General features: G+C 46.8%; 1 protein-coding gene and 1 long non-coding RNA gene across 11 annotated transcripts in view; one reads left to right on the top strand and one right to left on the bottom strand.

Moving 5' to 3' along the window:
• Positions 1-786: 786 nt before the first annotated feature.
• Positions 787-25,507, bottom strand: part of LOC115202838 (kinesin-like protein KIFC3) — a 67,748-nt gene continuing 43,027 nt past the window's right edge. For 8 of the 10 annotated variants that reach the window (XM_029766907.1, XM_029766909.1, XM_029766903.1 and 5 more), the window contains 19 exons: positions 24,363-24,514; positions 16,215-16,380; positions 15,768-15,928; positions 15,123-15,266; positions 14,648-14,929; positions 14,196-14,369; positions 13,751-13,837; positions 12,466-12,613; positions 11,970-12,212; positions 11,550-11,725; positions 9,953-10,057; positions 9,673-9,803; positions 5,553-5,676; positions 4,932-5,061; positions 4,472-4,701; positions 4,174-4,320; positions 2,554-2,680; positions 2,225-2,271; positions 787-1,674 (listed from right to left, as the gene is read on the bottom strand). In XM_029766907.1, the coding sequence (XP_029622767.1) occupies positions 1,666-1,674; positions 2,225-2,271; positions 2,554-2,680; positions 4,174-4,320; positions 4,472-4,701; positions 4,932-5,061; positions 5,553-5,676; positions 9,673-9,803; positions 9,953-10,057; positions 11,550-11,725; positions 11,970-12,212; positions 12,466-12,613; positions 13,751-13,837; positions 14,196-14,369; positions 14,648-14,929; positions 15,123-15,266; positions 15,768-15,928; positions 16,215-16,380; positions 24,363-24,514 (2,783 nt within the window). In that variant the 3' untranslated portion in view covers positions 787-1,665. The remainder of the gene's footprint in view (positions 1,675-2,224; positions 2,272-2,553; positions 2,681-4,173; positions 4,321-4,471; positions 4,702-4,931; positions 5,062-5,552; positions 5,677-9,672; positions 9,804-9,952; positions 10,058-11,549; positions 11,726-11,969; positions 12,213-12,465; positions 12,614-13,750; positions 13,838-14,195; positions 14,370-14,647; positions 14,930-15,122; positions 15,267-15,767; positions 15,929-16,214; positions 16,381-24,362; positions 24,515-25,507) is intronic. The other 2 variants (XM_029766904.1, XM_029766905.1) reach the window with 2 other exon arrangements.
• LOC115202840 (uncharacterized) lies at positions 5,325-5,787 on the top strand. Its single transcript, XR_003880075.1, has 2 exons — positions 5,325-5,444; positions 5,570-5,787. It is a non-coding gene; the product is annotated as an uncharacterized LOC115202840 (long non-coding RNA).

The raw sequence follows: 25,507 nt of genomic DNA, 5'->3' as shown, positions 1-25,507 counted from the left end.
GCCGCAGTAGGTTTCTACAACAACAAAGACAAAAGCAAGTAGATGCCCATCAACAACCAACACGATGCAGCGTGTCCTCAATGTTCCTCGGACATCCTGGTATTGGAGGGAACATTGGTTTAATATTGAAGACACACGGTCGATTAGCTGATATGTATTGATCGATCAGCCGATCAAAATGTACAAAGCATTCCTATTTACACAATGCGTTTTCAAACACAGTTCACAAGCTTAATCACTCCCTCAGGGGCAGCAGTGTCTGTTCCGTTGTCATTGGTTGCTTGTGGTCAGCCATAGGGAGTAGGATAAAGCTGTCCTGGATGCGGATCTAGGGTCAGTTTTGTGTTGATGACCTTAGAATTTGGGTAGAATAAACTTATCCTAGATCTGTGCCTCTGGGCAACTTCAACCGGCAGCATCCAATAACAGGAATGGCATATCCTGTCTGGCAGGGAGTTTGAATCGTCTAGCTTTATTCACTCGGTACAAGAAACACGACAACATGAACGTTTCCATGCAGTGCTGAGGCGGCTCTTTATTGCCCTGGAGAAATCTAATCTAAAACACGAACGGCTACACAGGAAGTTAAACGCTCTCTGCGCTCACGTCTCTTATTGCTTGCGTCCTACAGGGCAAAAGAAGCCCAGCTCCATATCTGTAGAGTACCCTGATTGGATGAGGGGGAGAAAGTGTGGAAGGAGACCAGGATGGAACCCTTGTAACCCCCCCCCCCCCCCCCCAAAAAACCAATGGAGTCTAAAGGGATAAAAAAAAACATCTCAAACGCACAGATATATACTGTATATGCATATTATCATAATCCGTAACTGGAGCATTGTTATAAAACACATCAAGAAGATATCAGCCTCGTTTAAAGTGCATTTTTACCCAGAAATACTGTGATTGGAAGGGCTATACTGTTAATGGATGAGGGGACGAAGGGAGTGGTTAGCACTAAGGGTGTGGCGTTATTGTGAGGGGTGGGGAGAGGAAGTACATTGGCCAATGGGAGAATAGATCACAGGCCCAGTTGAAGGGTCAAAGGTGAGGTGAAGTTGTTCTGGGCTGTGAGGAGTATAGGGTTTCTTTATGAGAGTTGTTTTTAGGACAGGGGCCTGTGTTACACTCAGGTGCTCCTCCCCTTTGGCCCCTAGTCAGCTGTGGAAGACAGACAGGTGTGTCCTGTAGTCAATTGCAGTCTGGTGTGTTGTGTTCCTTGAGGGGTATAAACGAGGACACGTAGTTAAGATATGGGGGGGGGGGCTGTACAACAGTCCTGGCTAAAATAAACACCTATCCATTCCTTTCAGCTATCAGTGGTAATGAAGAAATGGAGACTTGGAGGCCATTTTAGAGCATCGGGACAGCGTCTTGGTATGGGCCTTACATGAGGGTCAAAGTTCGTATCCCCCTCTTCATCCCTCTGCTGTTCAAACAGCTCAATAAATGAAATGTCACCATTCTCTCAATCTGATAATCTGTCTAGTCCAGTTTCTCTCACCCATTGGCTGAGTGAGATCAGCAGAAGGAGATAGAAACTCTCTGCTTTGGGAACAACCTATTGGTGGGTCAAGGTGCTGGTTAACACCCTCCTGTTCAGAAGGCCCAATGGCTGTCGGGGTCCGGGTTCATTCTGGATCCATTGGAGCCTTCAGACAGACAGTTTCAATCGTCCTGTAGGGAAGAGTAATAGGTTTAGGAAACTGAATAGTGGGGAGTGGTGTCCCTGTGTTAATAACGTCTCACTACAACCCAGCCAGAGAGCAGCACAGATGGGGGAGAGGAAGAGGTGATATATCCACAGATTCCACACACACACAAACATACATCCACACACAACAAATCCATATAGACAAGACACACAAAACACCCTCACATCATACAATATACAGATCACCGATTAGAACTGCAGACAGTCACAGACAAAATCACAGACTGCCAGACAGCCACAGACATGTATGGACAGCTTTACCCACATGAATCTGCAGATAGACAAACAAAGCTTGCAGTCTCTCTCACACACAGACAGAGGGACAAGGGTCAAGACCCACACAAAAAGTTTACAGTCGCACACACACACACACACACGACTTCCTGGGGTTAGAGGCGGGGTGTGTTAGATAGGTAGGCATTGACCAGGTGACACGGGTGGGCACAGGGCACCATGCCATGCTGAGCGTTTACTTTCCATGCCAAGCGACCAATCAGCATAAACCCCACCTACCTGCCCACCGTCCCCCACCAATGGGCTGGCTCTGCCTAACAGCCTGTCTGCAAACCAACCAATCAGACCAGAGGATCAGGACACAGGAGTGAACGGATTCACCCTGACGATTCACACCTCACTTGAGTTCACTTGGTTTTTTAAAATATATATATATATATATATATATATATATTTTATCATCCTAATGGTGGCATAAGGTGGTGTGTGTGTGTATGGGGAGTGTGCACATATTATCGTCGTTGTATATTGATGGGTCTCAGGGTTCTTGGTGACAGAGAGGCATGTGTACCTGTTGAGACCTGGGACTAAGGGGTGTGTACATTTACCTGTAGAGAGCTGGGACTGAGACCTCCGTCGTGTGGTGGGGGTTTTGGAGGAGGCGGAGAGGGTGGAGCCGGCGCTGCTGGCCCGGGAGATAGGGAGGGGCACGGGAGTCACCGGGGGAGAGTCCAGCTGCAGAAAGGCCAAAGTTAAATGACAGAAATATCAATACCAAAGTTCAACTTCCTTATTCAACCCCATTCCGCTAAGGATCCTGTCTAACTAGATTACGATTGTTTCTCCGTTCCGCTCTCATCTACTGCAGTCGGGGGTTAAAGCAAAATCCCATGACTGAAACTTAAGTCGATCTCAGATCGATTGTCTGGGGCCAAGTTAACCTCCAATTTCATGTAAGAAAGTCATGACCATCAAGCTTTTAGGGAAAGAGGACAACTTAAATGCGAGTTTGACTAGTTGCAGTCCCCCTGCTTAGTGGGTTCAGGGTACTCCACGAGATCATTTGTATGTAGAAGTTCTGGTGACTTTTAAAAAGGACATTCTACTCCAAAATGAATGAAAATAAAATGATGTTGACACCTGACATTACCATGTTCTGACCACTAGATGGTGTCAGAACAATCTGAGATGGTGGGTGTCATGGCTTGCTGAAATGAAACGGAACGACCCTGCTGCAAGCTTGCAAATTCCACTTTCTATACAGGTGTAAACACTTCTCAAACCCAGACTGGATGCATCTATTATGCATTTGAGTGCAGGCTCTGTCTGGCATTAACTCAGCAGTTTTCATCTGATGAAAGCAGTGTGCCTGTTGAAATGATCTCCTAAATGAACAAAGTGCATAACTGATCATAACTAAGTGGTCACCAGGAACGGTCCATAACAGAGACCGTTTTCGTCACCTTTCCTGAACGTGTAAAATCTCTGCACCATTTAGTGGTCAGAACGTGGTAATATGAAGATGTAGAATGGGACGTAATTTCTCTGAACAGGGGGAGAGAAAAAAAAACTACCACCAAATTCACTGAGAATAGATTACATAGGATGAATAAACAATATGCCGGGCCACAGCTCAATATTGCTTGTCAAACATAGCGAATTGATACTGTATACTCGTTGTTGGGTTTGGGTGTGGGGGGTCTAAATCGGATGTTAGGTACTATATTGAATATTATATGAATCGTAAAAATGTATATGGCCAATTTGGGCGCAATCAATTACCTTAATTTTTCAGATATCAAATTATATTTCAACAAAATAATGTTGCAGAAATGCTACTCTTATCTGTTTCTAACAGAAACAATTTCATTACAATCTGAGATGGTGGGTGTCATGTCTTGCTAAAATGAAATGACACGACCCAGAGGCTCTTTGGAGATAACCTTTTCAAACATCCTGAGCCAACCAGATCTTCTTTAACAGAAAGTGATTTTCCTAAAACAACTGCTTTGTGTTCAGCTCCGCCTAACCTCATCTCGACTTGGATCCTTAAGGGCAGAGGGACAGAATGAAACCTGATGCCCCAGATTAGGCTCAGTGATCTGGGGAAGGTTTGACGTAAGGCCTGGGCTGACCGAGCACACGTGTGAGATTTCATTTGTGAGTGCGTCCCTCACTCTCTCCAGGATGTGTGTGTGTGTGTGTGTGTGTGTGTGTGTATAGGTTACCTCCACGCTGTCGTGGGTGGGCGAGGAGGTGGTGGAGGAGTTCTCCCATTGTCTCCTGGTGGCGTTGCCCAGCTCGATGGTCCGAACCCGCTGGGCAAACTTCAGAGAGCACACCGACTCACTCATGTTACAGACCAGGGGAGACACCTAGAGCAAATACCTTCTGATATTAGCCTGAAGGCTAGCATTGATGTTTTTATTATAGGCTAATATACACATTTAATTTGTAACCACCCCCCAACCCCCTCTCTCCCTCCCCAATCCCTCTCACACTCTCCTGTACCCCACCCTCTCTCACCTGCACCATCATCAGGGTCTTGCTGTCCCCGCTCAGTGAGTCAGACAGCAGGTAGGTGAGCCGGGAGTTCCTGAAGGGCACGTGGGAGTGTCGGCTCCGCAGCGCATTGATGACGTCACCCAGGGCAGACAGGGACTTGTTGATGCACTGGGCCTCTCGCAGGCGGCTGCCCTCTGCCCCGGACTTAGCAATCCGCTCTGAGCCAGCCAGGTCAACCAGGTTCAGCTTACCTAGTAGAGGGAGTACAGAGATAACATCCTGAATGACTGTGTGTCTGTGTGTGTACCTTGTGTGCCATGTCCGGTACAGGAAGTGTGTGTGTGTGTGTGTGTGTGTGTACCTTGTGTGCCATGTCCGGTACAGGAAGTGTGTGTGTGTGTGTGTGTGTGTGTACCTTGTGTGCCATGTCCGGTACAGGAAGTGTGTGTGTGTGTGTGTGTGTGTGTGTGTGTGTGTACACCTTGCGTGCGGTGCCCGGTGGAGGAGTTGACGCCTGCTACGGTGATGATGAGGAGGGCGTGAGAGCGGGAGCTGTGTTCGTTCAGATTGGTGCAGGCTGTGGCCCTGTTCATGTGACCCAGCTCAAACACCTACAGAGAGAGCACAGGTCAGGGGTCATAGGAAGTGAATAACTACTCTGTCATCTGCACATTCATGCATATGGCAGAACACACGGACAGCAGCAGATTTTAATCATTAACACACAAACTAATCTGTAGACTAGAGGCAAATCCAGGCTTGGGCACATTCCACTGGTTCAGAGAACACGAGAGCTCTGACAGACATTTCAGGATGAGAACTCAGCCTCAGGCCTAAAGAACCGTGAGAGACATCTTATTAACTGACGCATGATTGTAAACAACGCCCAAAAACAGCTCTCTCTACACTTTTGTATTTATTTGGAAAACACTACTGAAGGAAAAGTATTGCTTTGCGGTTTAGGCCAGGAATACCATTTGGCACTTTGTGACTGGTAAGTAACACCATATGAACAAAATGTGATTCATTAATTGCAGATTAGAGCACACTAACTACCCCACTAACCCAACGTCCTGTGGCAGTAGTAGAATGTTGGTCTCACCCTGTTGATGTCCTCAGGGCTCTGGACAGTGAACTCCGTGAGGCCCGGCACATAGAGCTGACCGCTACCATCTGGGTTCATCTTGATGTCCAGCTTCTCACCCTGGTTGTCCCCCAAAAGGTTCCTACAGGAAACAGCAACGCACAGTCGCAAAGATTGTCCCACTCAAATAAAAATAATAAAAAAATGATACGCATACGGCACTACTTTGGGTGTATGGTGTCATAATGATATTTGTATGGTGTCATAATGATATTTGTCATAATGATATTTGTCCCCCAACAACATTTGGCAGATAGATAGACGGATAACTAGATAGATACATAGATAGCTCAAATTAACAAAAACGATCAAGATAATCTGTAGTTGACTCTCAAACTAAGTGGGGTCAAAATTGCTTCTTTCATGCGTTATGACATTCCACCCCTCCAATTCTCTTTTCGTGGCGAGTCCTGCCATCACGCTTTGGCAGAAAGGACACACAGATGTTCAGAGATTACGCAACAGAGAGAGGGAGAGATAGAGGGAGGAAGGGGATAGAAGGAGGGAGGAGAAGAGCTTGTGTAAAACAGATGAACCAAGGACATTAAATATAATCCACTTTTATATAACTGCTGGCCCATGCACTCGAATTGCTTACACACAGGAACTGTGTCAAACGGCAGCTTAGGTCTAAATTACAATGAAATAACGCTTCAGCCGTGATCTTAAAAAGCCTTCTCATAAAGTATTGTAACTACGTGAACCCTTGCATCCAGTGATGCCAATTTAGCAATTTTATTGCTAGATTTAGAAACTTTTCAGACTACCCTGGCAACTTTTTTTCCCCAAACAGCACCTAGCAACAAATGTAGCTATTTTTAAAAATGTATTTGGAACTTTTAGCAACTTTGAAAAGTGACTCAAACACTAAAATGCATTTTCCCTCTAAATGACACAAAAAACTATTTTCCTCTGTCACACTCAGCCACAACACACGTGCCTGGCTGCAAAAGTGCATTGTGAGTGACGTCAGCAGCAGGCGCTCGGCTCGTGCACAGGGAGCAGCAATTTCAGCAAATTGCAAATCATTGTTGGTTGACTGCAGCAGCAGGAGTATGCGGTCGACGAGACAAACCCAATGAATGTAGTTGGTCACGAATGTTTGATCTTGAACAGAACTTACATCAATCAACATGTCTCAATCAAAACTGTACAGCCAGAAGTACAGAAAAGAGTGGGAGTCTGTACCTGAATTTAAAGGATGGCTGAAGCCAGTAATTGGTGATGAAAAAAAAAATATATGTATGAAATGTATGAATTGTCGGCATTCACTACTGTAAGTCGCTCTGGATAAGAGCGTCTGCTAAATGACTCAAATGTAAAATGTAATGATTGTCGGGCATACTGTGCATACTGCAAATCAGATATGCTTGCAAAAATGTATGACATTTGCTAAAGCAAAGCATATAAATAAATCAAAACCGTACAACCCCGCAACGCTGTCTACATTACCACAGTTGGTTAAGAAAGTGGATAACTGCAAAAGTGCAGAAGCTACTATGGCAATGGCCATTGCGGAGCATTGTTCGCTGCTAGCATGCGACCATTTGGGTATGGCTTGCAAATCTGCCTTTTCAGATTCTGTGGCAGCAACAAACCTCCAAATGCACCGCACCAAGTGCACAGAAATTATTAGGGGAGTACTGGCTCCATATTTTCTCAAAAGGGTAACATCAAATGTGGGGTTGAGAAGTTCAGTCTCCTTTTGGATGAGTCCAATGATGTCAGTGTCCCTAAATACCTGGGTGCGGCGATTCGGTATTTCAGTGCTAAAAAAAAGAACCGTTGTGCCCACATTTCTCGGGCTGGTTGAATTGGAGGGGGGGCGATGCCAGATCAATAGCACAGGCGGTAGTTGAGTTTCTTGAGAAGTGTAACCTTAAAAAAAGAGAATCTTCAGGGTATTGCCACTGATAATGCGTCCGTGATGACTGGGGCGCACAACAGGGTGCACATGATTTTAAAGGAAGAATGTGCATTGCCCAATTTGGTACTCATCCGCTGTGTGTGCCAGTCTTTACAATTGGCTGTCAGTGCAGCATTCAAAGAAACCATTCCTAGGAGTGTTGAGTACTTAATCAGGGAAACCTACAACTGGTTTTCCATTTCCCCAAAACGGGGAAACAATCGTACAAAGCAGTGTACTCCACCATTAATTGTGGCCAGAAACCCCTGCAGATCACCAAAGTGTTTGCCACACGTTGGCTATCGATTGAGCCTGCGGTAACTCGTATATTGAGCCAGTGGGAAGAACTGCAACTCCACTTTGAGCTGACCAATGCCAGTGAGCATTGCTACATGGCAGATGTGCTCCACGCCATGTACATAGACAAGACCAACTATGTCTACCTGACATTCTTGAAATCAATCCTGTCCGACGTACAAGTTGCAGGGAAGTCATTTGAGGGAGAGCAAACAGATCCTGTCAAGCTTTTGGACAATCTGGTACACCTCTTAACATCAATTTGCAGCAGAGTAGTCAACCCTATGGCAAACATTGATGTCCTGAAGGATGCCATTGATGGACATCTCAGTCCATCACCAAACCTTGAGTACCTTTTCGAGAGCACGGTGTACCAACTCAGTGTTGCGCCAGAGGACAAAATGGTCTTTCGGAGACAGTGCATCAGCTACATTGTTGCTTTAAGCAAGGAGCTGTAAGCAAGGCTCCCAGACAACCTTGACGCCTTGCGAAACATGGCCTTGTTCAGTGTTAAGGAAACGCTAAAGCACAATAAAGGCACCACTGAAATGATTAAAGTAGCTGAGCTAATGGGGTACCAGCCCCAAACAATTGATAAAATTGTTTCCCATCTGTTTAGGTGGGATTCAACTGAAAATAGAGTTTTGGAGTGAAGTGAATAACTACACGGACTCTTCCGGGTCAAATCCTTATGAAGAACTGTGCAGAGCTGCACTCGCTGCCCTCAACTTGCCACACTCAAATGCAGAGGTTGAACAGCTGTTCAGCCAAATGAGTGTGGTCAAGTCAAAGTTAAGAAATTGAATGTCACTGCAGGCTCTCAACTCCATACTCCCGGTGCGGTACGGACTGAAGCTGGCTGGTGATACCTGTTACCAGCATAAACTACCAAGTGAAGTTCTGCAGCAGTTTGCCACCACAGCATACAGCTTTAAGGCCACTCCATCCTCTTCTGCTGGTTCCAGCTGCGTGACAATGCAGTTGGACAGTGAAGATGAAGAGGATTTCCTTGCCAATCTATGATTCATCATATTTACAGTACGTATGCAAGGAGTGGACTTTCTGGAACTGGCGGAGACACACAGCTGATGGTGGCAGTGTGCACTGCACTGTGAGCGAGAACAGTGGCAATATCTGGAGGAAACCATTGAGCAGCTAGCCAGCCAAGCAGCACAACAAACTGGAGAGAGATGCCTAGCACACACATCATTAGTTGAGTTATGTTGCTTGTTCGACAAGACAAGACCAGACAAGACCAGACAAGACCAGACAAGACCAGACCAGACCAGACCTACACATATATACACACACACACACACACACCTTGTAATTAGCTTGTACCTATAATTGTTGATAAGTGAGGTAGCATGTTAACTACCAATACACTGCTTAAAACTATAATTGTTCAGAATGTGTAGGTTTACTAGTTAAAAAGAAAATAAATAACATGTAATTGTTCAATAATTCAATGTGTTGTGTTTAAAAATAAAAATATCTGATCATATAAAATGTGTTATATTACTTTTACAAATAAAAATATGTGCTAATAAACAAACAACTCTAAACTAACAAATGTCAAATCATATTTTTCGCCGAGAAGGCCAGTCAATTTGAGTAACGTTATTGTGTATCCTACGTGATGACGCAGTTTCACGTTATTACGTAATGACGTCATCGCGCAATGACATCACAACGCCATTTAGCAACAAAATCGACCTGCCTCTAGCAACTTCCCCTGAAAATTTGCTGGCAACATTGCTTGCTTCACCTCTGTCATTGCGTGACCTGAGGCAAGGCCGCACTTGCCCCTGCACTCAAATCCAAACCCACTCGCCCTGTCCGACCTTACACCGGTGTGTGTGTGTGTCCTCTCACCGTAGGGTTTCGTTGTAGATCTCCACCATGCTAACAGTGATCTTGAAGTCCCAGTCGGGTGCTTTCTCAGTCACCTCAGAGAACAGCAGTCTGAGAGCCCTCTGGTTAATGCCCGGGTCCTTGGCCACACCCTAGAGAAAAGGACAGACAAAACATTTGCTATTAACAACCACTACAACACATCTCTTCATTTCTCTTTCACCTTAATTTATCTCCTGTAGCCATGAGAGAGACGGAGTGAGAGCGAAAGTGTGTGTGTGTGTGTATTAGCAGCGAATACCTCCATGGTGTAGGTCTTTCCTGAGCCCGTCTGTCCGTAGGCAAAGATGCACACGTTAAAGCCATCAATACAGGATGTCACCAGGGACTGGACCTCCTGGAACACCTGGTTAGCCAATCAGAGAGGGACAGTTAGGATGACAGCTGCTGTGATTGGTGACAGTAAACCATTAGAATATAGAGAGAGACCACAACATCCTTGTGGTGTATCTCGATAATCTAAAGGGGCTTCCTCTCATGTTATTACCTTCATATTTGCACACTGCCCTTTCCCACCTAGACAAAAGGAACACCTATGTGAGAACGCTGTTCATTGACTACAGCTCAGCGTTCAACACCATAGTGCCCACGAAGCTCATCACTAAGCTAAGGACCCTGGGACTAAACACCTCCCTCTGCATCTGTCGTCAACATCAGCCACGCTAATCCTCAACACTGGGGCCCCTCGGGGGTGTGTACTTAGTCCCCTCCTGTACTACCTGCTCACCCACGACTGCGTGGCCAAACACGACTCCAACACCATCATTAAGTTTGCTGACGACAACAGTGGTAGGCCTGATCACTGACAATGATGAGACAGCCTATAGGGAGGAGATCAGAGACCTAGCAGTGTGGTGCCAGGACAACAACCTCTCTCTCAATGTGAGCAAGACAAAGGAGCTGATCGTGGACTACAGGAAAAGGACCCATTAACATCGACGGGACTGTAGTGGAGCGGGTTGAGAGTTTCAGGCTCCTTGGTGTCCACATCACCAACGAACTATCATGGTCCAAACACACCAAGACAGTTGTGAAGAGGGCACAACAACACCTTTTCCCCCTCAGGAGACTGAAAAGATTTGGCATGGGTCCCCAGATCCTCAAAAAGTTCTACAGCTGCACCGTCGAGAGCATCCTGACCGGTTGCATCGCCGCCTGGTATAGCAACTGCTCGGCATCTGACCGTAACGCGCTACAGAGGGTAGTGCGTACGGCCCAGTACATCACTGGGGCCAAGCTTCCTGCCATCCAGGACCTATATAATAGGCGGTGTCAGAGGAAAGCCCAAAAATTGTCAGAGACTCCAGTCATAGACTGTTCTCGCTGCTACCGCACGGCAAGTGGTACCGGAGCGCCAAGTCTCAGACCAAAAGGCTCCTTAACAGCTTCTAACCCAAAGCCCTAAGACTGCTGAACAATTAATCAAATGGCCACCGGACTATTTACATTGACACACCCCCCCCTGCTCCATTTGTTTTGTACACTGCTGCTGCTTGCTGTTTATTATCTATGCATAGTCACTTCACCCCTACCTCCATGTACAAATTACCAACTAACCTGTACCCCCGCACATTGACTCGGTACCCCCTGAATATAGCCACGTTATTGTTATTTTATTGTGTTACTTTTTATTATTTTTTACTTCAGTTTATTTGGTAAATATTTTCTTAACGTGTCTTCACGGTAAGGTCTACACTTAGCATGTGACGGATAAGGTTTGAGTTGAAACATCTTATGTTGCCTTTACCTGTGGTGCGTTTTCAGATCGGCAAAGACGAAGGCAAGGAAGACACTTTTAGACTATTGAGATGTACTCCAAGTCATGACCTTCTACTGACCCCTTCCTGCGTGGCCTGGGGGTGGAACACCTTGTCCAGTTCAAAGGTCATCAGTTTGCCCTTGTTGGAGAGGTAGAGAAGGGCGTCGTCATCTGGGTCAAAGCTGACCATGTTTTCGGCAGAATCATGCTCCCCCCGGCACACCGGCCGCACCCGACAGAACACCCTGATGTTACCTGGGAAGTGAAGGCAAGAGGAGACACATTACAGTAATGTTTTGGGACAACAAATGCAAAAATCCACTGCTTTTGAACAGAATTGGATCCGTTATGTACACAGATGCACCTGTGAAATCTACTGTATGTACACACTATACACTAGCTAGTACGAACGACTGATATCACACACACACACACACACACACACACACACACACACACACACACACACCTCTCAGAATGCACGGTCAAGGGGTCGTACCTTTGAGGCGCACCAGCTCGTTGTGGCATTTCTTCCTCAGGTTCATCTCTCTCTTGTACTTCCTCAGCAGCTCTTGGTTGGCACTGCTCACCTCGCCTATCACCTGGCAGATCTCCTGCTTGGCCTCGGTCATGGCCTTCTCCAGCATGAAGGGGAAGTCCTGAACCTGTCTCTTCAGACAGTTGTAGTCACAGGTGAGAGTACGCAGGGCTGGCTGAAGCGTCAAAAGGTTCATACGCACACCTGGGGACAGGGGAGGGACACACATTTTGTTACAACAGTGAATAAAACAGAGCACTCAAACATTCCTGGGTCATATTCATTAGGAGGGACAACAAAATCAAATAAAACCTCAAGTTGTCCAGTAAGAAACACATTTTATTTTTTTGATGGAGAATGTTTCACTACGGTGTGCCCTAATGAATACCGTCCGGAACTGCGATGTGCATACTCGCAAATACAACAAAAAATGCATAGTCCTAAACGTACGGCTTACCTGCCAGGTTCTCATGCACAGCCTTCATCTCACTTTCGGCCCTGATGAAGGCGTCCTCGATCACCCTGTTCTTCTCTTCCTCCAGGTTCTGCATTTCCGCCTCCAACTGGCCCTGGGCCCGCTCCATCTCCCCCTCGTACACCAGAATCTACAGGGGACAGAGAGAGAGAGGTTAGACATGGGGACTGGAGTAGATCTTGGGACAGTACCAACACACACTGGTCTGGGTGGGGACTGGAGCGTGTTTGGTGGTCTACCTGGAGCTAAAAGCTAGCATAAAAGCTAACACAGCACGGGAACTCAGATCTAATAGCTACCTGGGCATTTGAACAAAGGGCTTCAAATTCCCCTTAACATCTTTGCTAAAATCTGAAGCCTATAACTAATAACTAACTAGAAGTTAGCTCCCAGCAAAACCATGGGTTTGCTTCTTCTCAGCTACAGGACACATGAATCAAATCAAATTGTATTTGTCACATGTGCCGAATACAACAGGTGTAGACCTTTCAGTGAAATGCTTACAAGCCCTTAACCAACAATGCTTTAAGAAGTTAAGAAAAACTAAAACAATTTAAAATAAAAGTAACAAATAATTAAACAGCAGCAGCAAAATAACAATGGCGAGGCTATATACAGGGGGTACCGGTACAGAGTCAATGTGCGGAGGCATCGGTTAGTCGAGGTAATATGTACATGTAGGTAGAGTCAAAGTGACTATGGATAGATAATAAACAGAGAGTAGCAGCAGCGTAAAAGAGGGGTCTGGATAGCCCTTTGATTAGCTGTTCAGGAGTCTTATGGCTTGGAGGTAGAAGCTGTTAAGAAGCCTTTTGGACCTAGACTTGGCTCTCCGGTACTGCTTGATGTGCGGTAGCAGAGGGAACAGTCTTTGACAATTTTTAGGGCCTTCCTCTGACACCGCCTGGTATAGAGGTCCTGGATGGCGGGAAGCTTGGCCCCAGTGATGTACTGGGCCATACGCACTACCCTCTGCAGTGCCTTGCGGTCGGAGGCCGAGCAGTTGCCGTACCAGGCAGTGATGCAACTATCATTACAGCTAAAAGCTAATCCAAAACAACCATACACTGCACCCCAATACAAGAGTGGAGGACCCTTGAACAGATTTAGGGTAAAGTTTGTGTGTGTCACTACAGCACAGGTTTTTGGTGGGGGTTGAAACCACACAGATGGGCAGAGTTTGGGGAGCAGAGTGCCTGAGACACAGGAAGTGATGTAGTGAGAAAACAGGAAGCACTATGAGATTCCTATCAAGGGGGGGGCCAACCTTAGACAACCTGCAAATGACCTCGCCATTGCCCCTTCCGACGGCCTTGGAGAGCAGGCCGCAGATACGGCCGCGGTCCGCACGCAGCTGAAACCAAACGGAAGCGAAGAGAGAGGGGTTAACACGGCCCACGCCACTACAGGGGAGGGGGTGGGACGAGGGTCGAACCAGTCACCTCTACTGGGAGGGAAGGGCGTTTTTGTGAAGGACCGTACCACCACAATCTACTACAAGGGGGTGAGTTGGATTGTATCAATGCTGGTACCAAGGGGAGGAATGAGGAGAACTTGAGAAATAACAAAGACGGTATTCATGAAGGAGCTAATGGGATTAGGAAGGGGCACAGAGGGTTATGCGTGTGTGAGAGTAGTATGTGCGTGTTGTTAGACGGTTGTGTGTGTGTGCGCGCGCGTCTGTGTACATGTGCGTCTCCTTATGTGTGTACCTGAGCTCGGAGCTGGGTGCTGGTCCTCTGGGACTCATGCAGCTGTGTCTCCAGCTCTCGGAGCAGCTGTCTCTGCAGTGATAGCTGCTCCTGCAGGGCGGCGCTCTTGGCCTGGGCCTCGGCTACCGCCTGCTGAGACCCTGACGACTCCACCTCCACTATCTCAGTCACATACTGGACGGAGAGAGAATAGAGAGAGCGAGATAGAAGAGGTAGGAGGAGAGAGAAAGAAAGGTGGGGAGCAGAAGAGAGAGATTGATATCGTAAGATCACCAGGGAACACAATTCAGCAGCATATGCTCTCATATAACTCAAAAACATTGGATAGGTGGTAAGCTACCAAACATATAGCTTACCCATCCTATCATTTCAGATCTATGAGGGACCATTACGTAACATAGGAGCTAGCAAGGGGTTGTGTTTGAAATGAGACAGTTTCTGCGATTCCTCACCTTAACCTGATGGGGCCGGGCGGCCTGTCTGGCCATCTCCTCCTCACAGTCTCTGAGCCGGATGCTCAGCTGCTGCTCCACCTCCCCCTGCTGACACTTGGACTCCTCCAGTTGCCTCTGCATCTCCCCCGCGTGGCGCTTGGACTCCTCCAGCTGTCGGCTGAGCGTCTCCACCCGGCTGGCCTTCTCCAGGACCTGCTGCTCCAACTCAGCCAGCCTCCTCTGCCTCGGTCTGGTCTGGCTCTCCCAGCGAGACACCTCCTCACGCAGGGCCTCCACATCCTATACAGCATACAGTTATAATACACCACACACACTTATAACGCCGCCTCTTCCCGCTCTCTAGCCTGGTTCTTCCAACGAGATACCGTCCCACACAGGGCGTCCGTATCCTACACGCAAACAGAGCTATAATAGACAGAGCTATAATGGGTTTTCACAACCTCTGCCCTCACTTGATTCTGCCCACCCGTACCTGGCTGTGGGGGCAGTCAGTGGCTGTGCAGGCCGGTGGAGGAGCCTCCTGGAGCAGTGAGGTCTTGCATGCCTTCAGCTCCTGCTTCAGCCGCTCGTTCTCGACCACCAGCAGCTCCAGGTGCTTCTCCAGGTCAGTCGCCCCCTACAGGACAGGAGGAACAGGCACATGTCAGCGTCACACTCACAAAGGCACCACACAGAGGGATATCAATATACACAGGAAGGAATTAACACACATTCACACACACACACACACACACACAGGGCAATGCACAAGCACTTTTTCTCTGACTATTGTTCAATATCTGCCCCCCCGGACAAACGTCAGGAGACAGTGAAACAAAAGAACACATGCACATCTACATACCATTGTACCTGCCCCCTCTCCCTCACCATCTCACCCTCTTACACACACACACACACACACGCAACACCTTAGAATGCCTGTGAAGCAGAAGTGTGTCACGGTGCACATCTTACACCTGGAAGAAAAATATATGCCAATTATCTCGAGCTTGTCTTTCCCAAGAATGTAGGCCAGCTGGGCTCTGCCCTCATTCTCTTTTTCCATCCCTCCTCCCTCACCAGTCTCTCTCCTCCCGAGTTTCCTCCATTCCCCTCTCTCTCTCGCTATTTTACTCACCACCCCCGAGCGCAGTCTCTCCACCTCCTGGGTCTGGTCTAGCAGCTTCTCCTCCAGCTCCCCCACCTGTGTGCGCAGCGCTGCGATGAGCTGCTCTCCTTCCTGAATGAGACAGCTGCTGTGCTCCTGTGGCTCAGCCAGCCTCTGCACTGCCCTCACACCTGCAACACACACACACACACACACACACACACAGAGAACTTAAAAACAGACACACGCCATCCAGCCCCACAGCAGTGGATAATGCGTGTTGACAGTGGGTCACAGCTGTGACACACAGCCCTCTTCTTGCTGACAGGCTGGTTTGTGTCAGTACTGTGAACACCACCCTGACAGACACACCGTAAAGAGACCATTCGGAGTCATTCATTTCACAGTAATTATTGATGTATCAGTCAGTCTGTATCAGTCAGTCTTCCTCCCTCCAACTACCCGTTCCTCTCTCACCGTTGGGCAGTGCTGTGTGCAGCTCCTCCTGTAGAGTGTGTGTGACGTTAGTCTTCTCCTGAAGACTCTGTTCGTGACTCTGCTGCGGTCTCTGCAGCTGCAGACACCGGGAAGCTTCCTCGCGTCGCAGACGCGCCTGGAACTCACACACTTTCTCCTGCAGTGTCTAGACACGCACACACACACGCGGCAAAAGGTCACAGGTTAGAAGGCAGACAGGTCGATAACGTCACAATTCCAAGGGAACGAGGAGGTGTAAAGGTGGATTGGTCAGTTTATAACATCATCCATGTTCACAGGTTTGAGCAAAACTGACCTATCCAGTCAGTCTATAGGTAAATCGATTTGAATGCAGTCACTTTTTGACAGCGTCCCTTTTGATTTACACGTTTTTAGATAATTGACTTGAAAGGAAATAAAATGAAAATGTGTATAAAAAAAAAACTACACTGCTCAAAAAAATAAAGGGAACACTTAAACTACACAATGTAACTCCAAGTCAATCACACTTCTGTGAAATCAAACTGTCCACTTAGGAAGCAACACTGATTGACAATACATTTCACATGCTGTTGTGCAAATGGAATAGACAACAGGTGGAAATTATAGGCAATTAGCAAGACACCCCCAATAAAGGAGTGGTTCTGCAGGTGGGGACCACAGACCACTTCTCAGTTCCTATGCTTCCTGGCTGATGTTTTGGTCACTTTTGAATGCTGGCGGTGCTTTCACTCTAGTGGTAGCATGAGACGGAGTCTACAACCCACACAAGTGGCTCAGGTAGTGCAGCTCATCCAGGATGGCACATCAATGCGAGCTGTGGCAAGAAGGTTTGCTGTGTCTGTCAGCGTAGTGTCCAGAGCATGGAGGCGCTACCAGGAGACAGGCCAGTACATCAGGAGACGTGGAGGAGGCCGTAGGAGGGCAACAACCCAGCAGCAGGACCGCTACCTCCGCCTTTGTGCAAGGAGGAGCAGGAGGAGCACTGCCAGAGCCCTGCAAAATGACCTCCAGCAGGCCACAAATGTGCATGTGTCTGCTCAAACGGTCAGAAACAGACTCCATGAGGGTGGTATGAGGGCCCGACATCCACAGGTGGGGGTTGTGCTTTACAGCCCAACACCGTGCAGGACGTTTGGCATTTGCCAGAGAACACCAAGATTGGCAAATTCGCCACTGGCGCCCTGTGCTCTTCACAGATGAAAGCAGGTTCACACTGAGCACGTGACAGACGTGACAGAGTCTGGAGACGCCGTGGAGAACGTTCTGCTGCCTGCAACATCCTCCAGCATGACCGGTTTGGCGGTGGGTCAGTCATGGTGTGGGGTGGCATTTCTTTGGGGGGCCGCACAGCCCTCCATGTGCTCACCAGAGGTAGCCTGACTGCCATTAGCTACCGAGATGAGATCCTCAGACCCCTTGTGAGACCATATGCTGGTGCGGTTGGCCCTGGGTTCCTCCTAATGCAAGACCTCATGTGGCTGGAATGTGTCAGCAGTTCCTGCAAGAGGAAGGCATTGATGCTATGGACTGGCCCGCCCATTCCCCAGACCTTAATCCAATTGAGCACATCTGGGACATCATGTCTCGCTCCATCCACGAACGCCACGTTGCACCACAGACTGTCCAGGAGTTGGCGGATGCTTTAGTCCAGGTCTGGGAGGAGATCCCTCAGGAGACCATCCGCCACCTCATCAGGAGCATGCCCAGGCATTGTAGTGAGGTCATACAGGCACGTGGAGGCCAAACACACTACTGAGCCTCATTTTGAATTGTTTTAAGGACATTACATCAAAGTTGGATCAGCCTGCAGTGTGGTTTTCCATTGATTATTTTTGTGTGATTTTGTTGTCAGCACATTCAACTATGTAAAGAAAAAAGTAGTTCATAAGATTATTTCTTTCATTCAGATCTAGGATGTGTTGTTTAAGTGTTCCCTTTATTTTTTTGAGCAGTATATTTTCCAGAAATTATGAAAGTTTGACAACCCTGTTTGCAAGATTTTAAATTACATACATCTCAACCGATTATCTTTTCCAGTGATGAAGACATGGATGTCTCATGGTATGGTGGGGTATGCAAAAATGGGTCAACTTTGAGCACACCTTTATCTCTTGAATGTTTTGGCATTCAGGTCCAAAAAGTCACTTTCTGAGCACTTCTACAACGGCCAAATATGTATGGAAGGTTTCTTTTAAATCAAAAGGGGTTCTGTCAAAAAGCGATTCAATTCATATGGATATACCCCTATACGGTTGTTTTCAAACATCTCCTCTGGGACCCCCAGACATTTCACAATTTTGTTATAGCCCCGAACTAGCTCATCTGCACTCACCTGACAGTTTATTAAGTACAGCACCCAGTTTATGAAAATGGATCGCTCCTACAGACAGTGAGTCAGGCGGCTGCGATTTGCTATATAAAGCAGGCAGACGGGCATCAAGCGTTCAGTTACTGTTCGACTGAACGTTAGAATGGGCAAAACGAGTGACCTTAGCGACTTGGAGCGTGGTATGATCGTCTGTCCCAGGCGCCCCGGATCCAGTCTCTCAGAAACGGCCGCTGAAAACCATCCAGTCAGCGGCAGTTCTGTGGGCCAAAACAGCTCGTTGATGAGAGAGGTCAGAGGAGAACGGCAAGAATCGTGCAAGCTAACAGGCAGGCCTAAAAACAGACAAATAACAGGCATCTCGGAACACACAACTTGTCACAGATGGGCTATTGCAGCAGACGACCACACCAGGTTCCACTACTATCCGCTAAAAACAAGAAACGGCTCCAGTGGACAATTGAGGAGTGGAAAAACAGCTCCTGGTCCAACGAATACTAGTTCCTGTTGCGTCATGCTGATGGCAGAGTCAGGATTTGGCGTAAGCAGCATGAGTCCATTGGCCCCATCCTGCCTGTTGTCGGTGGTGTACTGGTTCGGGGAATGCTTTCCAGGCACACGTTAGGTCCCTCGATACCAACTGTGCAACGATTGAACCGCACGGCGTATCTGAACATTGTTGCTGATCAAACCCAATAAAGCATCTTCGGGATGAGATGGAACGGGCTGTACCGCTGTCCAATCGGCAGGAGCTATGTGATGCAATCCCTGTAGAACATTTCTGACGCCTTGTAGAATCAATGCCCCGAAGTATTCAGACTGTTCTGGAAGCAAAGGTGGGTCTGACCCGTTACTAGATGGGTGTACCTAATAAACTGACCAGTGAGTGTAACTCACCTAAATAAGGGTTTGATAAATAGTTGTGTACTAGTTCTGGAATAGAGCAAATGCATTGAACTGCATGGGGTCCCCGAGAAAAGGTTTGAAAACCACTGGTCTATACAATTAGACTCAGATGCAGAGATGAAACTGCTACTCTACCAACTGAAACCACCTACAACCACACAAAATCAGACTAAAGAAACTAAAATACTACATACAGAGAGAGAGTGAGAGAGAGAGGGAGATGAGACGAGACAGATACAGATACAGCTAGAGACTGTAGAGAGACCGAATGTGGACATTACATAGGCAGATGTCCAGGCACAGGACCAGGTGACCTTCTGTGAAGGAAAGTGGGATGTGGGGAAGAGAGAGGGATGAGAGAATGTACAGCAATGGAAAGGTGTAGACGGCTGGAGGAAGACGAAGAGAAATGGCCAATGAGATAAAGGAGAAACCGCACAGTAATGAATGAAAGAGGAATATGGAGGAAATACAACGATTTGTTGAAGAGACAGGCAGCTTTTTGTGTACGTGTGTAAGTTCGCACGTGTCTGGCTAAAAGCCGCGCGTCAAAAAGGCACGGGATGGCACTGTCATCTTTAATCTATTAGACCTGTCGCTATGAGGCGCCAATGTCATCTTATGAAGTGCTGATGTGAGCTTTATGACAGCACCGGGGCTGTCAACGCAAGTCTAAATCCAAGTCACAGGGGCAGATTAGGATGCTTGTCATGGGGCACTGGGCAGAACAGTGTAGAATACCCACGCTTTAGGGGTACACCACAACGCAAGATCAACGACTTAGCCAGCTAACTTGCCTAAATATTCTGAAATAACTTTTTCTTTTATAGAAAGATGGGCATGTCTGATTGACCCAACAACCAAAAACACATCTTCGTTTATCTTTCCTAATGAACCAGAAGATCAGTACTTATTTATGTTTACCCAAGACAGCTGGCTAACTCGTTGATCCTGCTTTGAAGTATACCCTCTGTGCCGTGCTCAGTGGGGCACAACAATGTGGAACGTTCCGATGGAAATGCGCTGTGTAGAACGACATGCCTCTTAGTCATGTGATAAAATTAGGTCTGCTATATTTGTGACATTTCTACATACAACGTTCAGTCCGTTACACCCTCCGGAACGAAGATCTGTGTTGTTGTAGCAGTGTGTGCTCTACCCTGTGTTATTCCAAATGCTGACAAAGCAACACAATCCTGAACACATGAAATAAAACCACAGGAGGGATACTATGCAGACACACGGGATTTTCTGCAGAGTACACAGAGTACAGGGTAATGACAGCTATGCTGTTTGTATGAATGTACAGTTGAAGTCGGAAGTTTACGTACACTTAGGTTGGAGTCATTAAACCTTTTTTTTTCAACCACTCCCCAAATGTCTTGTTAACCAACTATAGTTTTGGCAAGTCGGTTAGGACATCTACTTTGTCCATGACAAGAACATTTTCCAACAATTGTTTACAGACAGATTATTTCACTTATAATTCACTGTATCACAATTCCAGTGAGTCAGAAGTTTACATTGTGACGACCCTCCCACTCTGTCTGCTGTATTTCTCTCTTTGCTCTTGTTCCTTATAAGGATGCTGGTGGGCGGAGTTGGAAGGGTCGTCAGCTAGATGGGAAACACCTGGGCTCGGGTGTGTCCCAGGATAAAGGCACCTCTTCCACAGTCATTGGGGAGACTCTCTCCACGCAGACACTTTGTTGATTTTGGTCGTGTAGTTTTGTGGCTTTTTGGTTATTTGCTCTGGCACCTTTCAACGCCCTGCATTATTACATTCAGGTATGCAAAACACTCACTTACACTACTGATTACACACACACACACCATTGTTAATTACTTAGTTACTTTATTTAATAAATATATATATTGATACTCCTTGTCTCCACGTTGTCTCCCTTTTGTTGCGAACTCTGAGCCAGTTCGTAACAAGTGGGAGCTCATCCGGGATCTTGAACTTGTGTTTGGGAGAAAACGTGGAGGTATGTTAAATTGAGGTGCTTTGTTTGTTAGTTTGAGTTTGGTGCTCAGTACTGGTTGCCTTTATTGGTTTGGTTTGTGTGCTGTGTTGGAGAGAATACATTGGTTAGTTTCCAGGCCCCTGCCTAGCCTGGAAACGCTTGTTCTACTTGCTGTTGGGACGTTGGTCTGAGGAGGTGAGTGCAATCAGCTGTGTACCTCGGTGGGAGATTTGGGTAGGGTAGTGAAACTTACTACCCGGAGATATAGCCTTTTTCCCCTGATAGGCTTAGCGATGTGTTTCATTTTGGAATATGTTGGGCATTCTTAATGTTTGTTATTTTTGTGTGGTGTCTGTGGACTGAGCAGTTGTCTCGGGGGCACATCCGTGGCTTGGTGGAATCTACCAGCGTGCTGGGGGGTTACTTCCTCGCCAGCGGGCTACAGTGCATAATTACCCACCGCAAATCTGCATGAAGACTAGGGTTGAGTTATTGTAGGTTTTGGGGAAGCTCCATTTCTCATCTCTTTTCTGTGGTGCCCGGTGTGATTGTATTCTCTTGTTGTGGTCTGGTGTGCTCAGCTGAATCGTTGGAGTGACTATGAATCGTTGGATTGACTATGAATCGTTGGAGTGACTATGAATCGTTGGAGTAATCGTTGGCGTGACTATGAATCGTTGGAGTGACTATGAATCGTTGGGAAATGACTGAACCGTTGAGAAGTGCCTATGAACCGTTGGGAGATGTTTGCATTTGTAGCTGATACGGTCTCTTGTGTGCCCTGTTCCTGAGTGTTATGTGACTGACCATTGGTTGGTTTTGGTTTTGTCATGTTCTAACTTTCCTGTCTGTTCCCTCCTGGTCTTGTGTTCTCCTTTCCTCTTAAATGTTGCTTCCTGTGTGCAAAGGTTGCTGAGGTCTGGGGAGAAGGAGGTTGGCTGGGGCAAGTGGAAGGTGAACATGTAACCTCTCGTAAATTTGGGACGCAGAGGCCTGTGTCAATTTGGGACGCAGAGGCCTGTGTCAATTTGGGACGCAGAGGCCTGTGTCAATTTGGGACGCAGAGGCCTGTGTCAATTTGGGACGCAGAGGCCTGTGTCAATTTGGGACGCAGAGGCCTGTGTCAATTTGGGACGCAGAGGCTGGTACGTTGTTCCGGGGCCCTTGTTGGTCCCCGGTTTTATGAGGGGGTGTGTGACGACCCTCCCACTCTGTCTGCTGTATTTCTCTCTTTGCTCTTGTTCCTTATAAGGATGCTGGTGGGCGGAAGGGTCGTCAGCTAGATGGGAAACACCTGGCCTCGGGTGTGTCCCAGGATAAAGGCACCTCTTCCACAGTCATTGGGGAGACTCTCTCCACGCAGACACTTTGTTGATTTTGGTTGTGTAGTTTTGTGGCTTTTTGGTTATTTGCTTTGGCACCTTTCAACACCCTGCATTATTACATTCAGGTATGCAAAACACTCACTTACACTACTGATTACTGATTACACACACCATTGTAAATTACTTAGTTACTTTATTTAATAAATATATATAGATACTCCTTGTCTCCACGTTGTCTCCCTTTTGTTGCGAACTCTGAGCCGGTTCGTAACAACATACACTAAGTTGACTGTGCCTTTAAACAGCTTGGAAAATTCCAGAAAATTATGCCATGGCTTTAGAAGCTTCTGATGGGCTAATTGACATCATTTGAGTCAATTGAAGGTTTACCTGTGGATGCATTTCAAGGCTTACCTTCAAACTCAGTGCCTCTTTGGTTGACATTGTGGGAAAATCAAAAGAAATAAGCCAAGACCTCAGAAAAAAGATTGTAGCCCTCCACAAGTCTGGTTCATCCTTGGGTGCAATTTCCAAACGCCTGAAGGTACCACGTTCATCTGTACAAACAATAGTACGCAAGTATAAACACCATGGGACCATGCAGCCGTCATACCGCTCAGGAAGAAGACGTGTTCTGTCTCTTAGAGATGAAAGAACTTTGGTGCGAAAAGTGCAAATCAATCCCAGAACATCAGCAAAGGACCTTGTGAAGATGCTGGAGGAAACAGGTACAAAAGTATCTATATCCACAGTAAAACGAGTCCTATATCGACATAACCTGAAAGGCCGCTCAGCAAGGAAGAAGCCACTGCTCCAAAACCGCCATAAAAAAAGCCAGACTACGGTTTGCAACTGCACATGGGGACAAAGATTGTACTTTTTGGAGAAATGTCCTCTGGTCTGATGAAACAAAAATAGAACTGTTCGGCCATAATGACCATCGTTATGTTCGGAGGAAAAAGGGGGAGGCTTGCAAGCCGAAGAACACCCTCCCAACCGTGAAGCACGTGGGTGGCAGCATCATGTTGTGGGGGTGCTTTGCTGCAGGAGGGACTGGTGCACTTCACAAAAGATGGCATCATGAGGAAGGAAAATTATGTGGATATATTGAAGCAACATCTCAAGACATCAGTCAGGAAGTTAAAGCTTGGTCGCAAATTGGTCTTAGTAAACTTCTGACCCAATGGAATTGTGATAAAGTGAATTATAAGTGAAATAATCTGTCTGTAAACAATTGTTGAAAAAATGACTTGTGTCATGCACAAAGTAGATGTCCTAACCGACTTACCAAAACTATAGTTTGTTAACAAGAAATTTGTGGAGTAGTTGAAAAACGAGTTTTAATGACTCCAACCTAAGGGTATGTAAACTTCTGACTTCCACTGTATGTATGTATTGGTGTGTGTGTTAGAAGCTCATTAAAACCGGATCGATAAATCCACTGTGTCCCACTCCCCAAGGCTCTTACTGACCTGAAACCCCCCCACCAGTTTAGCCAGTGAAACCAGGACAAACAAGTGCCATGTTGGGAAAACACCCACCAATATGAACGATACCCTAGCCACACTGACCTAGTTAGTTGAGAATTAGTTGTGTGTGTGTGTACGCACAGTCATCTCACCTGTATGAGTAGCTGTTGGTTGTGATTGTGCTGGCTGGTTTGTAATTGGTCAGTAGTGGTCAGAGCGGTGCGTTGTGGGAAAGCGGCTGTGGGTAGAGACAGGAAGGAGCAGTCCTCCTCACCATCACTCATCAAGAAGTCCACTGAGCTCGCTACGGACACACGGGAGGGACAAACAAAGTTAGGAAACACAAACATACAGTTAAACATTGTACACGAACAAGCAAGCCTGAGCCAAATGGGCTGACTATGTTGTTTTCTTATCCACTGTGGCAGAGCTGATCCTGTATTCACTCGAGTCAGAAAACAGTCTATATACACCTCTTTGTCCCTCTACCTTTTTCCATCTTCTCACACTCTCTCCTTCCCTCTCTCTACCTCCATTTCTACCTATGTCAGAGGTAATTGTCTATGGCCCTCTCTTCTCCCCACTTACCTTTATCCCCCACTACTCTACTAACCATTACTCTCTCCTCTCCCCTCCCCTCAACCAAGAGTGATTCTGGGCCTCTCCCCTATTTTCACTCCCCAACCTTCCAAGGTTCGCACAGACAGTTCCATGGAAACGAGCACAGCTAGATAAGCAGTGCGCTAACCCAGGCCTCAGTAGGTGATACATACAACTCCATACAGGCCTGTTTACCTGTGTGTGTGCTTGTGTGTCTTCGTGTATTTGTATGAGGACCTGTATGGGGGCCCAGAGTCTTATCAACCTAAGGACAATCAGTGCACCGTGCTACTGCACTTGTTCCATTCTACACAATCAACCCTACAATATTAACACACATGCTCAAACAGACATGTTTAGACATTTTCTAATACACACGTGAGAGCAATTTAACTGAACAAAGCACCTTATACATACAATGGATCACAGACTAAGGAAAAAACACACACCAACGAAAAATACACATATTCAAGGAAGTAGCGCTTAAAGTATCCCCCACACAGTCTACAAATACATTATGTGTACAGACTGCACGTGTACACAGTGCGCAAATCAGTTTAATACAGAGACACACAGGTTGACTCGCAGCTCTGTAAGGCTGGGAGAAATAAAAAAAAAACAGCATGTATTGATGACTGATGACTCAGCAGATTAAGTCCCACACGCACAGACAAAATGTAAAATACATACACACACA

The sequence above is a fragment of the Salmo trutta genome, chromosome 12 (assembly GCF_901001165.1).
Source record: "Salmo trutta chromosome 12, fSalTru1.1, whole genome shotgun sequence".
Lineage (NCBI taxonomy): Eukaryota > Metazoa > Chordata > Actinopteri > Salmoniformes > Salmonidae > Salmo > Salmo trutta.
The sequence above is the reverse complement of the archived record's forward strand: the minus strand, read 5'-3'. Positions and strand labels throughout refer to the sequence as shown.